The 23,023-nt window shown below is 35.7% G+C and overlaps 1 protein-coding gene across 1 annotated transcript in view; it reads right to left on the bottom strand.

The window, feature by feature from the left end:
• Positions 1 to 23,023, bottom strand: part of THSD7A (thrombospondin type 1 domain containing 7A) — a 456,022-nt gene that overhangs the window by 81,257 nt on the left and 351,742 nt on the right. The window contains exons 7-9 of the mRNA XM_059074016.2: positions 16,059 to 16,253; positions 5,714 to 5,948; positions 953 to 1,068 (exon numbers count right to left, since the gene is read on the bottom strand). Coding sequence (XP_058929999.1) covers positions 953 to 1,068; positions 5,714 to 5,948; positions 16,059 to 16,253 — 546 coding nt within the window. The remainder of the gene's footprint in view (positions 1 to 952; positions 1,069 to 5,713; positions 5,949 to 16,058; positions 16,254 to 23,023) is intronic.

Here is a 23,023-nt window from a genome sequence, read left to right on the forward strand (position 1 = left end):
GCAGGCTCAGTAGTTGTGGCGCACGGGCTTAGTTGCTCCGTGACATGTGGGATCTTCCCGGACCAGGGATCAAACCCGTGTCCCCTGCATTGGCAGGCGAATTCTTAACCACTGCGTCACCAGGGAAGTCCTAAAAGTTGATTCTTAAATTGAATCTCTGTAGTGAGAGTCAAGAAGCTTAAGTAAAAGCATAAAAGGAACTGAAGAAAAACTGTCTCTATTTGTCGGGAGAGTAAAATAAAAAAATAGGAGACAGTGTCATTTGTGACACCGAGAGACAATGTGATCACTTACTGCATAAGTCACCTGGAGAATGCTCACATCTTTCTCAGCAGCAACGAGAAAGGACCCTATCCTGGAGGGTAAAGAATTAACAAAGTATCTGCCATGATATTAAAGGGTTTTGTCTGTGAGTAATGAAGGCAAAAACAAACCAAACTGGGAACAAATCCTCGTCTCGTAAGTGCCTCATGTCATGTTAAGTGTTGGCAGAGGTACAATTTGACCATTTTTCTCTTTCCTTTATTCCTATCCTTTGGGTCATATAATTGAATCTGTACTGAATCTGGTCCCATGGCTATTTCTTGCCACTAAGCAGGTTGAGAGCCATGAGTCCTGAGAAGATCACTCTATATTCTTTTTGAAATACATAAGGCCACTATACATTCTTCTAGAATCAATGTTAAAGGAAACAATAAAGTTTAGAATCCTTTCACCTTGATCTATTGTATAAAGTTATTTAAGTCCGTTTTGGCATAAAACTCATTTGTTTGGTATTCTAAAAGCTGTATTACTTTCTAGAAGGAAACCAAAATTTTATGGCATTCATGCCAAACCAGGATTACACAGCCAGCCCCATGTAAGAATAAAAACATTGCTCAACCAAAGGAACTTGGAAGTCCCAGTGAGAGGGTTCCTAGGTGAACCTCCTTCAAAACTCTGCAGATAATACCTTCTTTACACGAGGAAGGGCATGAGGTCCAGTCACTGTATGGCGTCACGATACAGTCCTTCCTACAAGGAAGCAGACAGGGCTTCACTGTTTCAGGTCGAAGGCTTTCAGGACACCTGGGAAAAGCAAAGGGAAACTATTAGACCTCTACAGTAATCCAGAAAACCAGGTAATTTTGTATCTTTAGAATGTTTATTGCTGAAATTGCTAAACAGCCACCATCAATCTGTATTATTTAACTTAACCTCTAGGATCCTTTCTGCTTTTGACAAGGGCTATAAAACCAAAATAATTATTCTAAACTGAACCTCAATAAAGCTTCTCAAGGCAGGAAGTGTAAATTTAATTATAGTAATTGTGCTATGTAGAAGAAAATATAATAATTGTATTTTATCCATTTATAACAATCTCTCCATGAATAAATCTATATTTTCCAACATGCTTTATAAGAAATTTATGGAAGTTCAAATTACCAATTTGAGGACCCAATGCTACATCTCTGTATAACTAAATAGGCTTATTGCCAATTATAAACTTCCAGGTTATTCTGCACTTTATTTTTACAAAATATGTTTAGCACAAAATAAATTTATAATGGAGTATATTCTATATATAGTATATGCTCAAAAACCAATATTGTATTTACAGCTATGTATTTCATAACAAATAAGTAATAAAATAATAAAAGTGTATAGCTCATTAAGATAAACAATTTTTGTTTTATTCCTGGTTTCATTCACTGTCTCTACTCTTATCTTTTCTTCCATTTTATTCCTAGTTTTAAATTGGATTTTAAATATTTTTATAAATTACAATATTTTTAGAAAAGAGTGAATATAAATAAAACAAAAATAGCCAATAAGTAATTTAAAGAAAAATAAAACACTGTGTTCTTGACACAAATTATAGTAAAATTAATTACTATTTTTAAAAAATACACCAAAAATATATTATTAGGAAAACAAGAGAAAAATGATAAAACACTGAAATGTCTTACACTATATAAGGTTTTCACTTCCTAAAAGATAATTTTAGGAAGCTGATTATGAGTTTTAAATATACTGTTTTGTTTATTGTATACGTATTACATGGTTTTCAAATTTTCTAATTCTTCTCTGCATCTTCACAATCTGATTCTACTATCATTAGTGGTCAAATGTTGGTCATGAACACTAGAAGAAGATGTATATTGTGACAACAAAATATAATAACATAATTCATGTAACTAAAAGTATTTAATGTTCTGATTCCTAAGAAATTCTCTTTTGAGGTCATATCAATCTCTGACAAGTAAGCTAAGAGGCAGTGAAGAAATAAACCAAACAACCAGTATAATTGTTGCTGGAATAATTTGGCAAATTAGTGAAAAATGAGATTTAAAACTACTCCCCATAGAAGAAGCCAAATTTTTTGTTAAGTCAAGATAAACTCTTTCAACAAATAAGTTAATCAGGTTTTCAGAACTGAACTATGAGTGAAAAAATCAACATCATTCATTTCCTTCTCATAATTTCTTTATAGTGCTTTGCTGACACTTCATTTTTGATATATCTATAATTTTTTTAATCTACATATCCTATCTCATCCATAAGTATTATGTTCTATTCAGCTATACAGATACATGCCTTTCTCTCTCATTCTGTAACACTAGGGTTTATTTGAAAGCGGATTTTTAAAAAATATATTGGATTCAACATTTCAAAAAGAAATTATCTCCCTGGTTTATGTTGAGTATAGGCTTGGATTTTCCTAATTCCTGTGCCTACTCAAGGTCATGGATGGCAAAGAAATTTAGACAAGAATCATAGAAGGTAATGTTTTGTTACAATTGAGATTATAAATCACTAGAATTATAACAACCTACATGCTTAACCAGGAAATATTACATGACAAAACACACATATAATCCTGTTAATTCTTTTGAAACTATGGAACTATTGATTAGTAATTATTATTGGAAGCACTCCTCCTCAATGAGACAGTTTTTAACTTTAACAGCGGGAGAGCATTACTCAATTACATGCTCTTCAAATTTTAGCCCTCAGTAAATCAACGGAATTTACGTTACCATTGACAACCTCCAAAATTCTGTTTTATATGGTTTAGAAATTTCCTTAGCAAGATACTTGGTTAACTGTGGAGAACAAAATTACTAAAAACAAAGCCATTAAATGAACACACAAAGATAAATTATACAGCCTAGATTACATCCAGTAAAATGAATTCAGACTTCCTTTGGTGAGGCAATTGGTTCAGTCAACATGCTTCTTTTCTTCTTTGTACTGTTTGTATTTAGTGTCTGTGGTTTAAATCAAGGAATTGATTTTCCCCCAAATCTTATTCAAGGTCAAATTAAACAGATGTGATAGGAGTTGAAGTTTGTTACTCGGAGGATAGATAAGATCAATAACATTGATTTTACCATTGCACAGTAATCTGTTTTATTAAGAGGAGTTTCAAAAAAGGTTTCTATTTGCATTTTTGTTTCAAATGCCTAGTACTGAAAAGCAGTCATTGAATTTAACTTAGTATTTAGGCATAAGGGTAGTTACATTTTCTTTTGAATTCACAGTATTTGCTTAATTTTTTAGAACTTTAAGGGCAAAGTAAACCCATTTGATTTAACAAATCTATACTTGTATCCAGGTCATTGAATAAAGGCTGCAAGGGTAAAGCACATTTTTAATGGATTATTGTGGTGGTCTGATATGGGGCTTCAGGATACCCTTTCTACTGAATGATTTAATAACATTAATCCACCAGGCTTTTCCACACATAGGCTTGTGCATATGTACATCCACTGCTCAGAAATATATTTTGTAGTTTGCATAAGTGAGGAAAATAGCAACAGCAACATCTAAAAAGTAATTAACTGCAAAATAGGAACAGAGTGAGCTTACCCATAGAAGCTCAGCACAATAACCCTCCAATCTGTACCATGACAAGTTGGTCAGGTTATAACCCTCTACAGTGAATATTTCTACCTCTCTGCTTGTCCCAGAAAGACCCACAATTCTCCAGCACTTGGGGACTTCTGTTTCTGCTGTTACTGCTATTGAATTTTAATACAGTTCACATTAATATCCTTTGTTAGATTCATTATAACTTTAACATTATTTCTATTAAAATATTGGTTTGGGGCTACCCATTAAGCATGTGGAATTGTTTCTCAGTGTATTCAAGTCTTTTTGGCATGTATTTTCTAATATATTTCTTAATTTCAAAGTACATAAACAAAGTATGGGACAAAATACTGCTAATGTCCAGAACCCTGGCCATTAGTAAAAAACAACTCATAATGGGGTTCTTATTTATCCCCTGGAGTTTGTCATATGTCAGTTACATTATTATCCTTTCCCTGAAACACTAAGAAATATCTCAAATTTTTAAGAGAAAATACAATTTCTAAGGTTTATTGAGTGCTTACATTACTACATTTTTTTTCATTAAATCCCTTCAAAAGTTTTTGAAAACTGAAGCCAGAATCTGTTAAGTAGTATGCTTAAGATTTCACATGATACCTAAGCAGTTAGCCAAGTATTTGGAAATTATGAGGCCATTTTTATATCAATGCAAACTGATGGGTTTAACTTTCCATGTTTCACATGGCTAAGATGATTTGAATTTTAAAAGATTTATGCTGTCTAAATCTCAAAAGGTAAAGAGTTCTTTTTTCCTCTTGGCATATATATATATATATATATTTTTTTTAAATAAATTTATTTATTTTTGGCTGTGTTGGGTCTTCCTTGCTGCATGCGGGCTTTCTCTAGTTGCGGAGAGTGGGGATTACTCTTCGTTGTGGTGCACGGGCTTCTCACTGCAGTGGCTTTAGTAGCTGCAGCACGCGGGCTCAGTAGTTTTGGCTCACGGGCTCTAGAGCGCAGGCTCAGTAGTTGTGGTGCACAGGCTTAGTTGCTCTGCAGCATGTGGGATCTTCCTGGACCAGGGCTTGAATCCGTGTCCCCGGCAGTAGCAGAAGGATTCTTAACCACTGCCACCAGGGAAGTCCTTGGCATATATATTTACAACTGATTAACTTTGTCTAAGAAATAATTAGCCCAGTTATGCTACGACATGTTTTTGTTTATATTTCTCACAAGGCACATACACTATACCAGCTCTCTAGTTCTTTGCCCCTCCCTCTAGCAAATTGTTTGCCTTGTTGTTACACTACTAACCATCAGTAAGAAACTGATGGTTTTTCTACTTATTGTAACACTCATCCTATACTAAGCCTCTCTCTTGGGAATAAATGGCTTATTCATTTAACCATTAAAAGATGTAATAAGTTTGGCCTCAGTATTTTTGATATAGTTCTTTCTAGGGGAAATGAAAGGCAGAGCATAGAAGGCTACTGCCCAATTAAACTAGATTGGCAGCCTCCATAGCCTACGGATATAAAGGAGGTCATGGATGACCTCCACTGCTAGGACTTCGTATACTGTCATTATTGATCAGCCAGGCCAAAAGCAAGCAGTTCTTTCATTGCTTCACTAGCTCAATAAAACCAGAAACTGCTACTGTAACACTGAAAGTAGATACCACATAGAAAGATTTCTAGAGAATTTATGGATCCCAGGTACAAGACTCTCAAGCTGTTACAACTTTATCAGTGGCTGCATTCAAAACAAAGAAGTCTTACTCTTGAGGCCAGGTATGATAAGAATCAAATGCTTCATTTCATGAAGCAAGTAAAGCCTAAGCCAATCCCTTCATGGTTGGCCACAGGATTTACTGTTGTCATTCTAAAGCCCTTACTTTTTGGGTCCCACTTGGCCAACATTGACCCGCACACAGATGACTTTTCTTGTCTGCATGCCAACAGAACAAGAGGCCTCCCCGTTCCAAGTTGTAGTTGTGTTGAAGGACGAAACTGAGGTGTCCTCGATGCACTGGCCCCAGGGACCAGTTTGCCAGTGGTACACAGTACAGGGATGCTCGTTACAGCTGCGCACCTCTTGCAAAGCACTGCTATTTGGACACTGAGCTCCACCTATAAAAATGGACAACATTAGCAGATTAGATATGGTGCCAACAGGAACCTTACCATTCTCTGTTCCTTGTAATTAACAATAACAATGATACCTGCCACTTATTAGCACATGTGACCAGCACACTGCTAGGAAGGCAAATTGCATAATAATCTCATCTCATTTGGCATGGTCTGGCTTAAAATTTAAACTATGTGGTATATATGATATTTGGTTTGGGGCACTCAGGAGGACCTCAAAGAGAGAGGCCATTATTCACTAGAGAAGATGAAAATGAGGAACAAATAAAGCCTATGTAATTGCTAACTAGGGGAAACATGGGCATTGAGACTCTGTGGATGGAGAAAACCCACTGTGTTTTCAAATGTTATCCCTCAAAATAAAAGCCTTAATTACAGGTTTCAAAGTGCTGCTTATTTCAATGAATTAGGATTTAGGGTGATTAGAAACAGGGGTTTTAAAATCAACTGATGCTTTCTGACCTTCCATAGCATTATTGGAGAAGCCATGTAGTAATGATAATATCGTATTTCTTCAAATCTAAGATGTGATTGACTGTGGGATACACCATTTTATGTGTCCCAAAGAAAGAGAAATGGCTGCAAATTAAACTACAATACTTTTTATCAACTCTAATTTTTACTGTATGCTGACTGAAATAGCTTTGTATGACTTACAGACATAATTTTTTTAAATATAATCCTTTTACATACTTTAAAAGGGAAGTTATTCCTAAAACTTCTTTACATTCAGAATCCAAATATTTCAAGTAGGTTTTAGACTCACACTCATCAAAGTTTGTGTTCTCCTACACTATCATCTCTGGCATCGAACGTGTTCATGATGCAGGATTTCTTCAAGAGTGTTCCCCTGTTGTCTCCAGCATTTTCTTCCAGGATACTGGTACCTATTTCTAAGTTCTGATGCTGTTGCATTTTTAATCATACCAGAAGATGTCTATGAATGAGAGGTTTAAGCAAACAACTGAGGAATGGTTTATTTTCCTTCCTCAAATGGCCCTTAGCTGTTTTTGTTTCTTTGTTTTTGGCAGAAATATCATGAGGTTACTATTGCCCCCAGGAATAATAATGAAATTCACATGTACTAGCAATGAAAACTGTGTTATAACTGCTGCTTGGCCACAGTGATTTTAAAATGCATCCACTGTGGATAAAGAACATGTGGTACATATATACAATGGAATATTACTCGGCCATAAAAAAGAACAAAATAATGCCATTTGTGGCAACATGGATGGACCTAAAGATTATCATATGTGTGAAATAAGTCAAACATAGAAAGACAAATATCATGTGATATTGCTTACATGTGGAATCTTTAAAAAAGCATACAAATGAACTCATTTACGAAACAGAAATAGAGTTACGGATGTAGAAAATAAACTTATGGTTAGCAGGGGGTAAGGGGGGGAGGGATAAATTGGGAGATTGGGATTGACATATACACACTACTATATATAAAATACATAATAAGAACCTGTTGTACAGCACAGGGAACTCTACTCAATACTCTTTAATGGCCTATATGGGAAAAGAATATATTAAAAAATAAGAATGGATACATGTATATGTATAACTGATTCACTTTGCTGTACACCTGAAACCCAACACTGTAAATCAACTATACTCCAATAAAAATTTTTTTAAAATACATCCATTTTAAGATGTAGTAATTATAGAGATGATGAAGGCTAAAACAGATGTGTCCTTTAATCAATAGAATATGGTGTGGAGTTGCCAATATGGAACTTTTTTATGTGCTAGCCCCATTATAAGTACTTTGTAGATGGGACCTCATTTAATATCCACAGCTGCTGTACAAGTTAAAAATTATAAAGTGGATGAACCCATACAGATTAAATGATGCGGCCACAGTAACAGGAGTTTAGGAAGTTTCTTACCACTATGCTATTTATAATGTCAACTATGAAAATAAAAAGCTTTATATTGTTAAAAGCAGAGTATTGGAGGAATTTATTGCTTACTTTATTAACAATTTGATCTAGTCAAACTTATGTAGTCTCTGGATTTCATCTTAAGAACAGAAAATAACTGGTTATTCATGTGGAACGGCAGAAACCTTGGGTGTTCATCACACATATTTGTAATAGTAAATGGAGGAAATACTGAACATAATAAGAGGTGGGTTTTAGATATTAGGAAAGCAAGTCTAAAAAAGTTAAAAAAAATAAGAAAAAGTGATTCAATAGCTAGTGACCCTAGTATGGAAGATGGCCTCTAAAGCTTGAGATTTGGGTAAAAGTCATAAACAAAACCACACCCTGAGCTGATCTTTAGGTATCATTTAATTTGTGAGTAAGGACATCCCGCTATTCAGCATATAAATCAGAAGGCAGTTTACGTGAGAATTTAACTGCAATTTATAATCACTTACGCAGTGTTGAACACGGGATCAACATCTGAATAGCCTGCATTAAACAGCATTTCATTGCTGTCCCCTGCTTCATGAAGGTGAAAACATCTGTCACAGTTCATATCCTATCTTCCATCACTGGAAGCAATAAGTTTAGGATTTGAATAGGAACGACTTCTCAACCTGCTAATTGGATTGGGGAGAAATAAATGAGCACTCTTATTACCCATTTCCCTGAGGCCCTAGATTTGTCCAGCCTTATTTCTCAGGAAAACACATGCTAATTGTAGACATTTTACATAACTATTTTAACCATACCTTCATATTAAGGGTGAAATTATCCTTCTTCAACAAAATAATGTGTGTCCCTACTTACCCCATTTTCACTTTGAGTATACGTATGCTATTTAAATTGTGATTTTAAAACTCTGAATTGTTTTTGACATTGGAATTCACTACGTGGCTTTGAAAAAAAGAAGAGCTTCTACAACATCAGCATAACGTGTCCAGGAGCTACAAGATAACTGTTAAGTTTACAGACATAAAGACTATTTATTTTCTTGCCCCAATCCACATTAAAGCCACATCAGCAGTTTTGGGCTGATGTCAAGATACTTGCACAGATAAGCCCCAATGTGGTCTTAATTATAATAACAATGTGGCAATTTGGAAAGCATGGCTTGGAGTAATCAGTCACTGCAGCATGGTCATGTTGTTTGGGGAATAATTTTATGGTTGAAAAACTGATAGATATAATACTGAATTTACTTATTATTTATGGGAAGATCTAATTCCAGACATCAGGGAATATTCCCATTTCTGTAGTATTGGGGAGATTATAAAATGTCATCTGTGACAAAATTAGTGATAAGCGTATTTTTTTAAAAATCCTCTTATACATAAAAACATATACTTCATACTAATGTGACTATTTAGATTTTCTATCATTCTACCAAAAGGAAAGACTTTATAATACTTTGATGAAATCTTGCTATATAAATAAACTTTCATGTTCATATAAAAATACCAACTATTATGTGAAACTTCTCTCTTAGGAATGAAAAAGTGACTTTTCCTTCCCACATCAGGCCCATAAAAAGCTTGATTAGGAAACATTTAACAGAACTATAGGGTTACTGGGTCTGGCATTGAAGTCCTTACAATTTAGATGGCCAATTGAAAAAAAAAGAAGCTTTTCAAAACATTAATTAGAAACCTATGTACTGACTGTAATATGCAATGGTTACCTGCACTTCAAGGGATATCTAGAGGGGTTAGAAATAATTCTTGCTACTCTCAAGGATCTTATAATGCAGTGGAGAAAAGTAATAGGGGGATAAGTTGAGCAAAAAAAATGAGTATATAATTCTAGGTAGAATATAATAATTATGCTAAAGGAGGTATTTAGTATAATTGGGATTCAAAAGTGTAAGATTACATTAGTTTGGGGGGTACTAAAAATGATTCAGATTATTGAGATAAGGCATTGATATGAGTTTTGAAGGAGTAGTAGTTTAATAAGCAGAGTTCAGGGAAGGGAGAAAAGGAAGGGAGGATTTTATTTAAGCAGAAGAAAAAATAAATAAAAGCAAAGGTACTCAGGCAGGCATGACCCTGGGAATTAGTAACATAGATGCAGTCAACTGGAGTAGAGAGTCCACACAGGGAAGTAACTGGCAATAAGGAATTGGACTGGGCTCAGGCTAAGAAGAAGAAGTTACAGTGTACTATGAAGTACAGTTTTAAGATACTTGTAACTTTGCCTGCTACTGCAGCCCTAATCACTTTGATAGCAGACCACTGCGGATGAAAAGAACATTGGCAATGGAATGATTTCAGGGAATTTAATTGGAAGTGCGTTAGCCATAGAGAACCTCAAGAGACTCTGCTGCAGCCCCTACCCCTTCCACTTTTTCCCCCTTGTAGTAAAAGGTAGAAGACGTCCCACTGTGGCGTCTGCATAAATCCTGCCTGGTGGTCCTGTAGGAACAGACTGAAGCAGAACTCCTATTTCAAGTCAGTAATAGGAAGATGAGGAAGTGGCGGTATTTGCTTAGAAGTCAGAGTTATGTGTGTATATACACATAAAATAGATCCTGGGTTCTTCAAATTCCTCTAGGAAATATAAATACTCCCTGATTCTTAGAATTAAAATCATTTAACTATAAAAACTAAGCAAAATAAAATAGAAATATTCCTCTCCCCAATGTTTTATACTGCAAAATATAATTTTTGAAGATACTAATTATTTGAGAGAAAATTTGGCCTAATTTTATTCAATTGTCTCCATTCTCTGCATGTACACAGCAGGTGTAAAGACACTAACATTTTGCTGAAGTTATACTATCAGTTCATTTTGAACTTTACAAAAATAAATATTCTCTCATTTCTTGCTTTGTAAGGATAATTGAATCTATAATGAGAACTAACAGAAGTTACTGCTATACTCAGTGGAAAACATTTTGAAAATCATTTTTCCTTTTGAAACCAAGTTTGTTAAGAATCTGTAACACAAGTTAAAAAAATGGAGAAGGCCATAAACCTAACATCAGTTTTAAATTTTTCATTGAAATACAACTTACTACTATTTACATTAAAAACATGCCAGACTTAAATGTTAAAAGACGGCATCCTTTTAGAACTCCTGAAATAATTCTGAAGTCGCTCTTGGAATCCCTCCTGTAGTTTTACAAAATACAAGGAAGATTTTTACCTCAAAGTAGCAAAAAATCAAAAAGCAAATTACTAACCTTATTTAACTAAAAGTCAACGCTTTGGAAGTAAGATACAAACACACACACACAATTTTATTTTTTAAGTTGAAAAGAAATAGTTTTACCTTCTCCAGTACATTATCTATCTCCAGTTGCTATCATTTGTGATTTGGTTTCCAAATGACAATATTTCAATAAGAGGCATTTTATGACATTTTTGTGTACTGCCGATACACAAAATAATAGGTTACCTAATGTTACTCAAGATGCTATGAAAAGCAATTGTATTCAAATTGTTTTCATTCTATTATTTTTTGTTTAACTTTGAACCAACCTCAATATTATAGGAAAATTAAAAGTATTATCAATAGTTTCTTCCCTTGGATCACTTGGAAGAAGTTATTGAAATGATACCCTATTACCTTAAAAACTTCAATGTGCATTTCCTGCAGTCAAGGGCATTTTCCTACACATAAGCACATTCAATATTTAAGATCAGGAAATTAACACTGATACATTATTTCCATCTAATCCTCAGACCCATTCAAGCTTGCCAACTATCCCAAAATATTCCTTATAGCAAAAGGACCTAGTTCAGAATCAAGTGTTGCATTTAGACGTTATGACTTGTTAGCCTCCTTCAATCTTCCTCAGCCTTTCCTTAATTTTCATAATTTAGACACTTCTGAAGTTTAGGGGGCCAGTTATTTTGTACAATGTCTTTCAGCTGGGGTTTGTCAGATCTTTCCTCATGATTAGATTCTACAATATGTATCTGTGATAGGGATGTTACAGATGTGATGCCACGTTCTCACTGCACCACACCAGGAACACATGCTTTGCGTGTGCCCCATTACTGATGATGTAAACTTTAATCACTGGATTAAGATGCTGTCTGTCACACGTCTTCATTAGGAGGATACTTAAGATTGTAAATATAATGCTCTTCATCAGACTTTCAATTAATACATTTATTTATATCAAGTATGGATATATGGCTTCCTCTTTTAAAGAGTTATAACCAGCTGTTATTTTGGCATTCACATTGTTCCTGTTTGTGGCCAGTGGGAGACCTTTCAAGCTAGCTTCAGTGACCTTTTGACATATTCTCCTCTTCCTTCCTTTCTGGCACAAGATCCTCCAGGAACTTCTTGTACTTTTCCTATCTCAGCCGTAGAATCAGCTATTTCTCCAGAAAGCCCTGGTTCCTTTCATTGGAGAATGGCATAGACACCAAGATCTGAGTGCTGAATGCACTTACTGCTACTATGGTCCTGCTGCTCTCATGTCATTTCAGTGGACAGAGCTAATACATGTATACATCCATAACATGAATACAGATCATATTTATGTTTGTATTTTATTTCTATGTCTAGATTTAGAAATCGGACACCATGAATTCACACTGATAACTTCAAGTTCCAATATACTACAATAGGGTTTATTCTAGTTTTCTTTCTTAACACACTTATAACTCCCTTCTCTAGCAATAAGAAACCCAACTCCTATTATGTTTAATACAGGTACCTATTTGGTCACTCCCCCAGACCAGATTATTCCAATCTCTCACTGCCATCTTCACTGCTGTACCCATAGGATATCTTCCTTACTCTGCCCACACTCTGAAACCCTGCATTCAGCCACCCCACATTACTGAAACCCTCCTCATTCCTGCTTGGCTCCAACACCTCACACTGGGCTGGCTGCTTCAATGCTGGGATTCTCTCTTCACCCTGCTTGTGCTCTGGCATCCTGTGTTGGGTTGCTGCTTTTACCCTCTTATATAATCCATGCTCCCCCCATCCCGACCCCATTAGACTTCTCAGTGTCTCTGACACTTCATGCCAGGCCATCCTTTTCCTACTGGAGATGCTCATCTCACTCAGCCTGGGCTCTGACAACCCCCTCTGGACCACTGCAGACCCCCCACCTGCTGGCACAGATGCTCAACTGCTTGGTGCCACTTAATGATTTTGCAGATAAAATTGTTCAGGAAGAGAGATACAGAGCCTAGAAACGAAGGGAAGGAAAGCAAAAAGAAAGTATAACATGAGGAAAAGGAAGTGCTATTCTACTATTCTATCATTCTTTTAATAGGAACAAAGAAATAATAAGTCATAATATTTTAACAATGGAGAGCTCATCTACTGCCCTGGGGCCATATGGAATAATCCTCTCTCTCTCTCTCTCTCTCACACACACACAAACACACACACACACACACACACACACACACATATATATATGGAAATAGATATACATATAGACATAGAGGTAGACACACACATGCATACAGACATACAAAAAAAAGACCGGTAAACCAGGGGTAAGACCAGTAGCCAGCACTCCTCTCTTTCTAGCACACAGTAGGACTATATTTCCCCTGCCCCTCTTAAAATTAGGTTCAACTTCAAGTCATGATTATATGATTTGCTTTGATAATGAAATGTCAGTGTAAATGACACAAATCACTTCTGGATGAAAGAGTTTAATTGCGGATGCTTTTAAATCAGCAGATAGACTCCCTAGCTATCTTCTTCCTGTGGCATGAGGATTGTGAGGTAGGCCTTCATATGCAGGTGCAATGCTGAGACATTTCATGTAGGACAGACTGCCTTGGAGAGTCACCTGTCAGTGCAGCAAAATTCCCAAGAGGGAAAGATAATTGTTTTTTTAAGTTACTGAACTTATGGGCTGTTACTACACTACAACTTAATGTTTCCTTATTAATACAAAGAGGTTATATTACTTAGATAAATAAAAGTACAAATGTATAGGTTGCAGCATTTATTTTGTAAATCCAGATAAATACATTTGTCCTGTAAGTTATTTCACCAGAAAGTTGTATAATTTCATGTCTTATGTTTACTCAATATATAATTTTATTAGGGTGATCTTTTCCCTTAACATTATCACAGTAATTTTCTGATCCACAGATAATTAAGAACATTTATGACATATACAAAATACTAATTCTTGGGGAATAATAGAAATACCTGCTTTTGTGTAAAATTATAAAGGGTTAGCTAATTGGCAGGGAAACATATTTTTAAACTTCCTGCAAATGCAGTTCCTAAATCATTTTAAAAATAGCTCAGAATTAGAAAAGGCTTAGTTTGAAGAAAAGAAAATGTGTTTCAGTGTCCAGCAAATAATAGGTATTATATCGTTTTTGAAATATAAATTCTTCATTAAATATTTCACATAATTATACCAGTTTTTGTAGCTGTTATTAACAAAGACAAATAGCAGCAGATTGACTCCTTATTGCCAGAGTTTACTCTACAGTTTCCATTTACAATTATGTTTTGAATTCATGCCTTTATGATTAACTATATACACATCTGTAATTTTCCAGCATGGGTTGCTTATGATGCAGCTATTAGCCTTCATTAAAAATTATCGAAGTCCCACACTTTCAAACTAAGTGGATGATACATACCAAACAACAATCATAAATTTTTGCCTTTAAAGCATTCCATGACCTTTCAGTGTGAAGCATCATGTCTACAGAAATAATGATCTGGTGAGTTCTGCAAGCATGGCAAGATCTCAGCCATGTGACTCATAGGGCGAAAAGTCACTTATTACTAGTCACACAGCAAGTGTCTGCAGAGTATAATGGATTTATAGGAAACAGGGTGACCACAGATCTAATTTTAATGAAGCCCAAGACATAATCTGAGCTGATAGAGTGTGAAGTCTGAATATAATCTATACAAGGTTAGAGTTATTGTTTGACAACATAAGGAATATAATTTTGTCTCTAAAAGGTTCTATTTTTCTATTAGGTTCCATAGATACATTTAAATCTTGGTAGCAAATAATTAAAATTATATTGAGGTGACCAGAAAAAAGTTTTTGGACACTTTAAAGAAAATACTAAATTTTCTCATAGGTTGACTATTTTAAATATATTAAATTTTCTCCTATGTCTTAAGTCCAAGGTAGTTATATTTTTGCATAGAATCACATACACAGATAGCAAGTTTGATTAAGTAAGAACACTAGCAGATTTCTATCACTAAAATGCTTCATAAACAGAAAAATGAAATAGACAATATGAAAACTCCTCCAAAATTGATTACTTGGAGGTATACATAAAGAAACACGTGCTTACTACAAACAGAAATCATTATTTACTAGTGTTAAATGTGAATGGAGAAGTGTCATTCAGCCTGATAACATTTAAATAACATACGCCTATATTCTTGAGACAGAACATGCCGTAATGTGACAGAACTTGACTTATTTCTACGTTTTCCTTAATCCTGTGTTATTTTCCAGAATGACAAGATTAAATATGACATTATATCACCCAGTCACACAGAGGCCAAATTAGCATCTGGATACAGGCTTGAGAGACAATTACCAAGAGCCTTGTATTTCTCGACAATAAAGCTTGAACAACTGAGCTATGAATATATGAAAAACCTGTGCTTTATTTACCCAATAGGGTGAAGTGATTTAGGAGCAATGTATTTTAAAAATGAACACAATCTACATTCTGGATCTCAGAGCCTATGCTCAGGAACCTGAATGCTAGAAATCCATGTAATTTTTAGTCAAGCAACAGTCATACTGGTGACTATTTAAAATAAAGCTTACTATTTATGAGAAGGTAGAATATGATTTCATGGGAAAAACTGACTACTGAAATAGAGAAAAAACAATGAAACCTGAAATTTGCAATGTGGAGAGTCATTTTCAAATTTTTTCACAGGTTTAACACTTTGAAGTGGAAAGAACTTGAATTATTAGGAGGGAGAAAAGGCAAAGTGAGTTCACTTTTCAAAGTCTTATTTATTAAAGATCTATCTTTAAGGTTAATTTTGGGGAACAGGCGCAAGCTGCCCAATATGTCAACAGATATTAAATCTCCTTGGATTGCTGGATTTCTGGAAGTTGATTTTTGTAGAACATCATCGTAACCAGGCTACACAAAGAAAATGCACACCAACTTCTGGAAGAAACCTAAGTCCCTTCTGAAGCTGGTGACCTTACCTTCCTCTCCTGCATAGGCCAGGATGGACCGCGCTCGTATCTGTTTCCCTTCTGTGGTTTTCCCTGAGCAGGTGTGGGAGCAGGAAGACCACGTAGACCACATGCTGAGCACACAGTCCTTGGGACACGGGGCGTCGCAAGCAACAGGGATGGGGAAGATGGCGTCTCTGCACAGCTGTCTGTCAACTTCTTCTCCTGGGAAAGACATCATCACCAATAGTCTATCATTTTTAAATAATGTAAAATGAGCAACTGGAACCAGGTGGGCACCAAGATAAACTAGGCTACTTCCGTCTTGTTCTTGGTTAAAAGCAAAACCAAAAGAATCACTGCATACTATAGCCAGATGTTTAAAAAATACCAGGAATGAATAGATACATAGATAAGATAGATCGATCGACTGATCCCTAAATGAGGCTTCTTTATTATCAGTGTTTGGGTGTGTAGATCAAGCACATTGCTACAAGTATTCTATGCTGTGATACCTGCCCAGGAAATGATTTTTTTTTTTTTTGTGGTACGCAGGCCTCTCACTGTTGTGGCCTCTCCCGTTGCGGAGCACAGGCTCCAGACGCGCAGGCTCAGCGGCCATGGCTCATGCGCCCAGCCACTCTGCGCATGTGGGATCTTCCCGGACCGGGGCACGAACCCATGTCCCCTGCATCGGCAGGCGGACTCTCAACCACTGCGCCACCAGGGAAGCCCTAGGAAGTGATTTTTATACTTACATTATTAATCTTTGCAATAAAGAGCATCAAAGAAATATGTCTACCCCCTTTATTTCATTATTGGACATGAGCCATCATTCATAAATAATGAACCTATCCATAGCATGTACCATTTGTTTTCCTGAACCAACTCATATTCTCTTATTTGCAAACTCTCTTGTGTCTCCCAGAGAATTTATTTTTGCACAATTGGCAACCTTTTTCTTTCATTAAAAAAATTAGTCTGTTAGTTGGAAATAGCCAGGAAACATAAATAATAGGATGGTAGTATAAAACCACTGGCTACAGTGATCCCATTGGGAAAGGGGGAAAAAAAACAACAAAGTAAGCTAACGGCAGAAGTAAGATTGTGTCACTCCAGTGCTTAAAACTCTTCAGTAGTTTCCTACTGCTCTTAGGATGAAGGCCAGATTTCTCAAAAGTTTATGATACCTCAAATGATGTGGCTGGCTCCTGTTTTCTTTTCTAGCTTCATCTCACTCCACTCTTTCTGTTACTCACAAAGCTCTAGAGACTGGCACTCATCTAGCGTTTGAGTAAATGAAAGGATATATACAAAAGGTCAGTGAGGAAGAAAATATTCTTGCTGTTAATAAATGCCAAAGAAAACTAGAAGAATTACAATAAATGACCAAAATACAGTATGAAAACGTCTGAACTCTGTGGCTTAGCTGGTAAGCATAGGTGCTAATGAGGTCAATGGAACAGAGTAAAACAATATACAAACAGGCAAAAATAATCTGCTGTTTTGCCACAGAATATATCCATAATTCTGGATGGGTGTGTGCCTTGAGGCATTAGGCATTCAGATGAGAAAGGGTGACTAATCATGCCCTTCTTCATTGCGATAAGCCAACAACTCAAAGCTGTTTGTCACTGATGGAGGGTTAGGAGCATCTTTTGAATGGACAGTCCTTTATTCATGTGTTTGAAAAACAAAGACAGAAAATCAGAAGTCAATTTGAAATGCTCTAACATCAATAGCTACTAGTTTGTAGGGCCTTAAATCATTAGGCAAAATCAGAAGTCAATTGGAATGCACTTACATGTTAACAGCCACTAGTTTGCAAGGCTTTAAATTGTTAGGCTTGCTCACTAGTAAGTAAGACTCACTAAAATGACTGTTGGGTCATCATTATATTATTCATTCTGCTTTAGTTACTCTGATCTGTGAGAAGATCTCCTTTAATTCTGGTTTTACTGGCTTTAGAGTTTGGCTTATATTCCAATAAATGATATGATAGATTATATGGTAGATACAATACAAAAATCATTATACTCCAAAACATGTAATACTCTACAATTTACATAATGACTCTTGTGTGTACTAGACTTTTTTCTTAGTGCAAAGAGGGGCCTGCATATGTCTTATTTCCTTTGTTGCTATCTTTTATTGTTCTATCTACTCTCATTCACTTTCATTTCTAATATTCTGTGAAAAGTAAGGCAAGTTTGGGGCTACAGCTTATAGTCAAGCAGGAATTATAGTTTTGTGTTTTCTATAATAGTTACTTAATCATTTCTATTTAGAAAAATTTAATTCATCCTGCAACATTAGAGGAGAGTGTGCTACCTGTGTGCAATTACATTAATTTGCATGACATAAATAATACACTCCTGTTTCTTGTAGTGTAAACCTAAGGGATGTACAGTTTTAACCTTTCTTGCTTTTTGAGTTAGTCTTTTTCTTTTTCACCCAACCTGTGTCCCACACCTTATGTTAGATCTTTTTCACTCACCTTCTTCTGCTTAGTCAGGTGTACTTTCCTGTAAGCCAACTCCTTCTAGAGTACACCTTAACCCTCTGTGGAGTTGTTCAGACCCACTTTGGATCCAACCTCCAAGATTTCAGCATTTACTTCACTTTCTTCCCTGGCAGTCCCCGCTCTACACACATCCCACCCCCCACGGTCCCACAACTTTGTCTGGTGTGACCTTGCCCCTGTTTGCCCCTCTAATTGCTCCTGATTGCCCATCAAGGTCTTGCATCTAAATAATGGCATTATGCCCTAGACACAGTGACTTTTTTTCCTTTCCTCCTACAGACCAATCTCACTGTTGCCTTTGCATTCTCTCTTCCCTTTTCATGAAACTTTCATATCTTCACACAGCAGACTGCTTCTCAACATTCAGGTTTCAGTTCAATTGTCTCCTTGCTAGGGGAGCCTTAACTGATCATACACAATCTCACTGTAACTTCATTTTATTTTCGTGATAGTTTTAATCACCACTAGAAACTATTTTAATTAACTGCTTACATGTTTATTATCTGATCCTACTACTAGAGTACAAGCTCAATAAGGGCATGATTCTTATCTGTCTTGTTCATTATTTTATACTTAGAACTTAAAACAGTGCCTGGCACCTAGTAGACACAAGATAATCTGCTATGTGAATAAATGAATTAAGTTTAAGCTGTTGTTCTAGGAAATAGAATGTTGGACTAGACAAATATGGATTTAAGTACAGTATTTCTTAAAATACCGTGCATTCTAGTGGTCTAGGACTTTGCTAAAGTGTATTCAGTGGACAGGCAGCATATGCATCATCTGGAGTTTGCTAGAAATGCAGTCTCTCAGATCCCACCGATAAATCATAACTTGCATTTTAAAAAGATCCCTGGGTGATGTGTATACAGGTAAAATTTGAAAAGCATTGCTCTAAGATTTTTTTGCCTTTATTCTCTTGTGGTTTGATTAGAACTGAATTGCCTCTTGAAAGGGCAGCTATATAAAACAAATTCATCTGGATTTCCTACCTAACATCATTCACTTCTCTGTGGGACTTCCCTTTATACTTCTCTTTATACCTGGGTGAAAACATTCATTCAATGAATAGTTACTGATTGCCCAACTTTGGTCAGGCACCATGCTATGAATATTATATACATCATCTCAGCTAATTGTGACAACAGCCTTCTTTTTTTTGAGGTATAATTGACATATAACATTAGTTTTAGGTGTACAACATAATGATTCAAGATTTGTATGTGATCACCACAATAAGTCTAATTAACATTTGTCCCTGTACATAGTTACCATTTTTTCCTTGTGATGAAGATTTTTAAGATGTATTCTTTTATCAACTTTTAAATATGCAATATAGTATTATTAACTATAGTCACCATGCTATACATTACATCTCCATGACTTATTTATTTTATAACAGAAAGTTTGTATCTTTCACAGCATATTTCTGACATGGATATTAATATGTATTTTTCACTTTAAAGGAAATTCAAGCTCAATAAGTTTAATTTTACTGTCTCAAATTAGCAGAAGTTTGACTAAAGAAGCAGTTGAACTGAGTTCTAACCAACTCCCCAGTCTACCTTTTTAACTGTTATGGTGGTAGGGAGAACGTGAGATGCCAAAGGAGATAAGAATGGATGAGCCTTTGTCTGCAAAGAAGTCAAGGAACCAGCAGATTTTTTTCTTTAATCTTTCTGAGGTTAATTTCTTGCTATTCTGAATGTGATGCCAACACTTAGAATCCTTCTCACGCTTGACTTTGTGTATTAAATATACTATATTTTTTGGCATGCATTTCCAACATAAAAAGTTTCGAAGGACTGCTTTGCTTTTATGTAACATGCTCACCCCCGACCCCACATCAAGCTCTAGGCATTTTAACCAAATCTTAAAAAATGCATATTTTACATGAAATATATAACACAGAAGTAAATGAATGAATCATTGTCCACATATTACAATTTACATCTTACTTTGAAGCCTTCCCTGAAGTATATCTTATTCAAAATTGTTTGTGAAACACTTTAACAAGAGGTTGAGAAATAAAATGAAAATGCTTGGGTTTATTTTTATGAACTCAAAAACATATTTAAATATTTAAGTTGGTGACACCCATTTAACATTTTTCTCCATAAATATAATCTTAAGAATGTTTTTAATAATTTATCATTTTAATCAACTTAAACATGTATTTTGGCACTTTAACTCCCAAATTTCCCTTTTTTTTTTTTTTTTTTTTTTTTGCGGTACCCGGGCCTCTCATTGTTGTGGCCTCTCCCGTTGCGGAGCACAGGCTCCGGACGCGCAGGCTCAGCGGCCATGGCTCACGGGCCCAGCCGCTCCGCAGCATGTGGGATCTTTCCGGACTGGGGCACGAACCCATGTCCCCTGCATCAGCAGGCGGATTCTCAACCACTGCGCCACCAGGGAAGCCCTCCCCCTTTTTAAATCTATTTTCATGGATACAACCAAACTCTCATGAACTCTTCTAAAATATCTCCTCTCATTCAATTGCGTTTCCTACTATAGGATAAGAGAATTAAACATCAGCTTGAAGTAATTACACTAAAAATTCGTGAAGATTTCCAGAGAAGTAAAACAAAATGAGAATTGGGGTCAGAGGATAGACATTTTCTTTTCTTGGTAAAAGTATATACTGAAAGTTTATTGCATTCATTGTGGTGAAGCTTAAATGTAATATAAAAGATAAACCTTGGTTTATGAAGGTTTTTATAGTTTAAGAGTTAAGAACATTGATACATTAAAAATATAATGAACTGTATTTTAATGTAAGGTAAATGTATGTTTAGTCCTATTCCATAAATGTCCCTGGCATCATCCTGAGTTTTTTAAATCATAGAAATGTGGAGATTGCTATGGTTGACTTTTTTAAAAAAACTTATTTTATATTGGAGTATAGTTGATTAACAATGTTGTGTTAGTTTCAGGTGTACAGCAAGGTGATTCCGTTATACTATGGTTAATTTTTAACAGTGTCAGTAGCACTATGTGCAATGCACCTCCAGAAGCCATTGCAAATTCAAAACTCATCAGTGTAATGAAACTGAGAGGAGGGTAAGCAGAAAGGAGAAATCAAAGTAGAGAGAAACCAGATAAAGAGTCAAGATTTTTTTTTTAAAAGCATACTATTTAGAAAGTCTTTAGTATTGTAACCTTGGGATCAGATTCCTCTTGGCCAGACCTGTACAAACTCTACAGTAACCCTAAGAATTATTATTAAGTTGACAATGTCTTTTGTATTCTTCAGAAATTGTCTTAAAAATTCATATTGACTTTTGATAGTGAAAGTCATTATTCATATACTTACTTATATATTAATAACCAATATAAATTCAATAAACAATTGAGACCGGAAAAGAATGGGGGCTCATATTTGCCTAGATCTCCTAGAAAACATTTTCATATAACCACCTTATCTGAACTTTAAAACAACTGTAAAACATGTAAGTCCAGAATCACTCTCAGCTTATTGAAGTAAAAGACTCATGAATTGAATCTTGTAACTCTTTCTTCATTCCCCATCTTGAGGAGAAGCTACACATCTCTTCAACTTAAATGGGAAGTTTCCAAATCATTTTTAATCCCCGCACTCCCTCTGCAATCACATCCAGGTAGTGAGTCTGATTTACTCAAGGTACTAAGTATTGCCTCACTCCACGTTCTCTTCCACACCATTTCACACTTTCCTCTGGCCTCCTGCTGTGTTCCATTTCCCCTGCAGCCAATCACCCATCCTGAACACAAGGGTGTATTTTGAAAATGCAAATATGAGCATCATAGTCTCCCGGATACCTATCAGCTGAAGGCCAAATTCTTACTAGAGCAGAGAACATTCTCATCTTCCACCATTGCCTCATGTTTTCCCTAAATTCTATCCACTCAAAGCTATTTGCTTTTGCATGAACTGACATGCTGCTTTCTCACTCCTCTATCATTTCCTGTACACTGTTCTCCATGCCTCATTGCCCCATCATCTTGCTAAGTTATCCTTTAGGACTGGATTTCCTTCCTCTGTGAACCTTCTCTTTCTCAAACCACCCAGATGGGGCTGTGCTCTATCCTCTCTGTTCCACAGTGTTGTAGACATAACACTCTTTAAGACTTTTTATACTTGTCTGTTTACTCACCTTTACCTCCATTGGCCTATGAGAACCTTCTGACCAGAGATATTGTCTTATTCTACATCTTTATATCTGGAGTCCTTGGTTCAGTTATTGTTAAAACTTAAGAGTTTTTCAGTAAATATTTGTTGGATGAGGGAAAAAAATGAGTTGGAAATCCCAGAACATATGTTGCTTTCCTGAAAAAGCCACTGGTGTTTACATTGAGTTGGGTTGGCCAAAAAGTTCATTTGGGTTTTCTGTGCAATGTTATGGAAACCCGAAGGAACTTTTTGGCCAGCCCAATATATTTCCAATTGATGGTTTACTAGAACCTGACCAAGATGGCCTTACCATTACCCACA

Source organism: Kogia breviceps, chromosome 9 (genome assembly GCF_026419965.1).
Source record: "Kogia breviceps isolate mKogBre1 chromosome 9, mKogBre1 haplotype 1, whole genome shotgun sequence".
NCBI classification, from domain to species: domain Eukaryota; kingdom Metazoa; phylum Chordata; class Mammalia; order Artiodactyla; family Physeteridae; genus Kogia; species Kogia breviceps.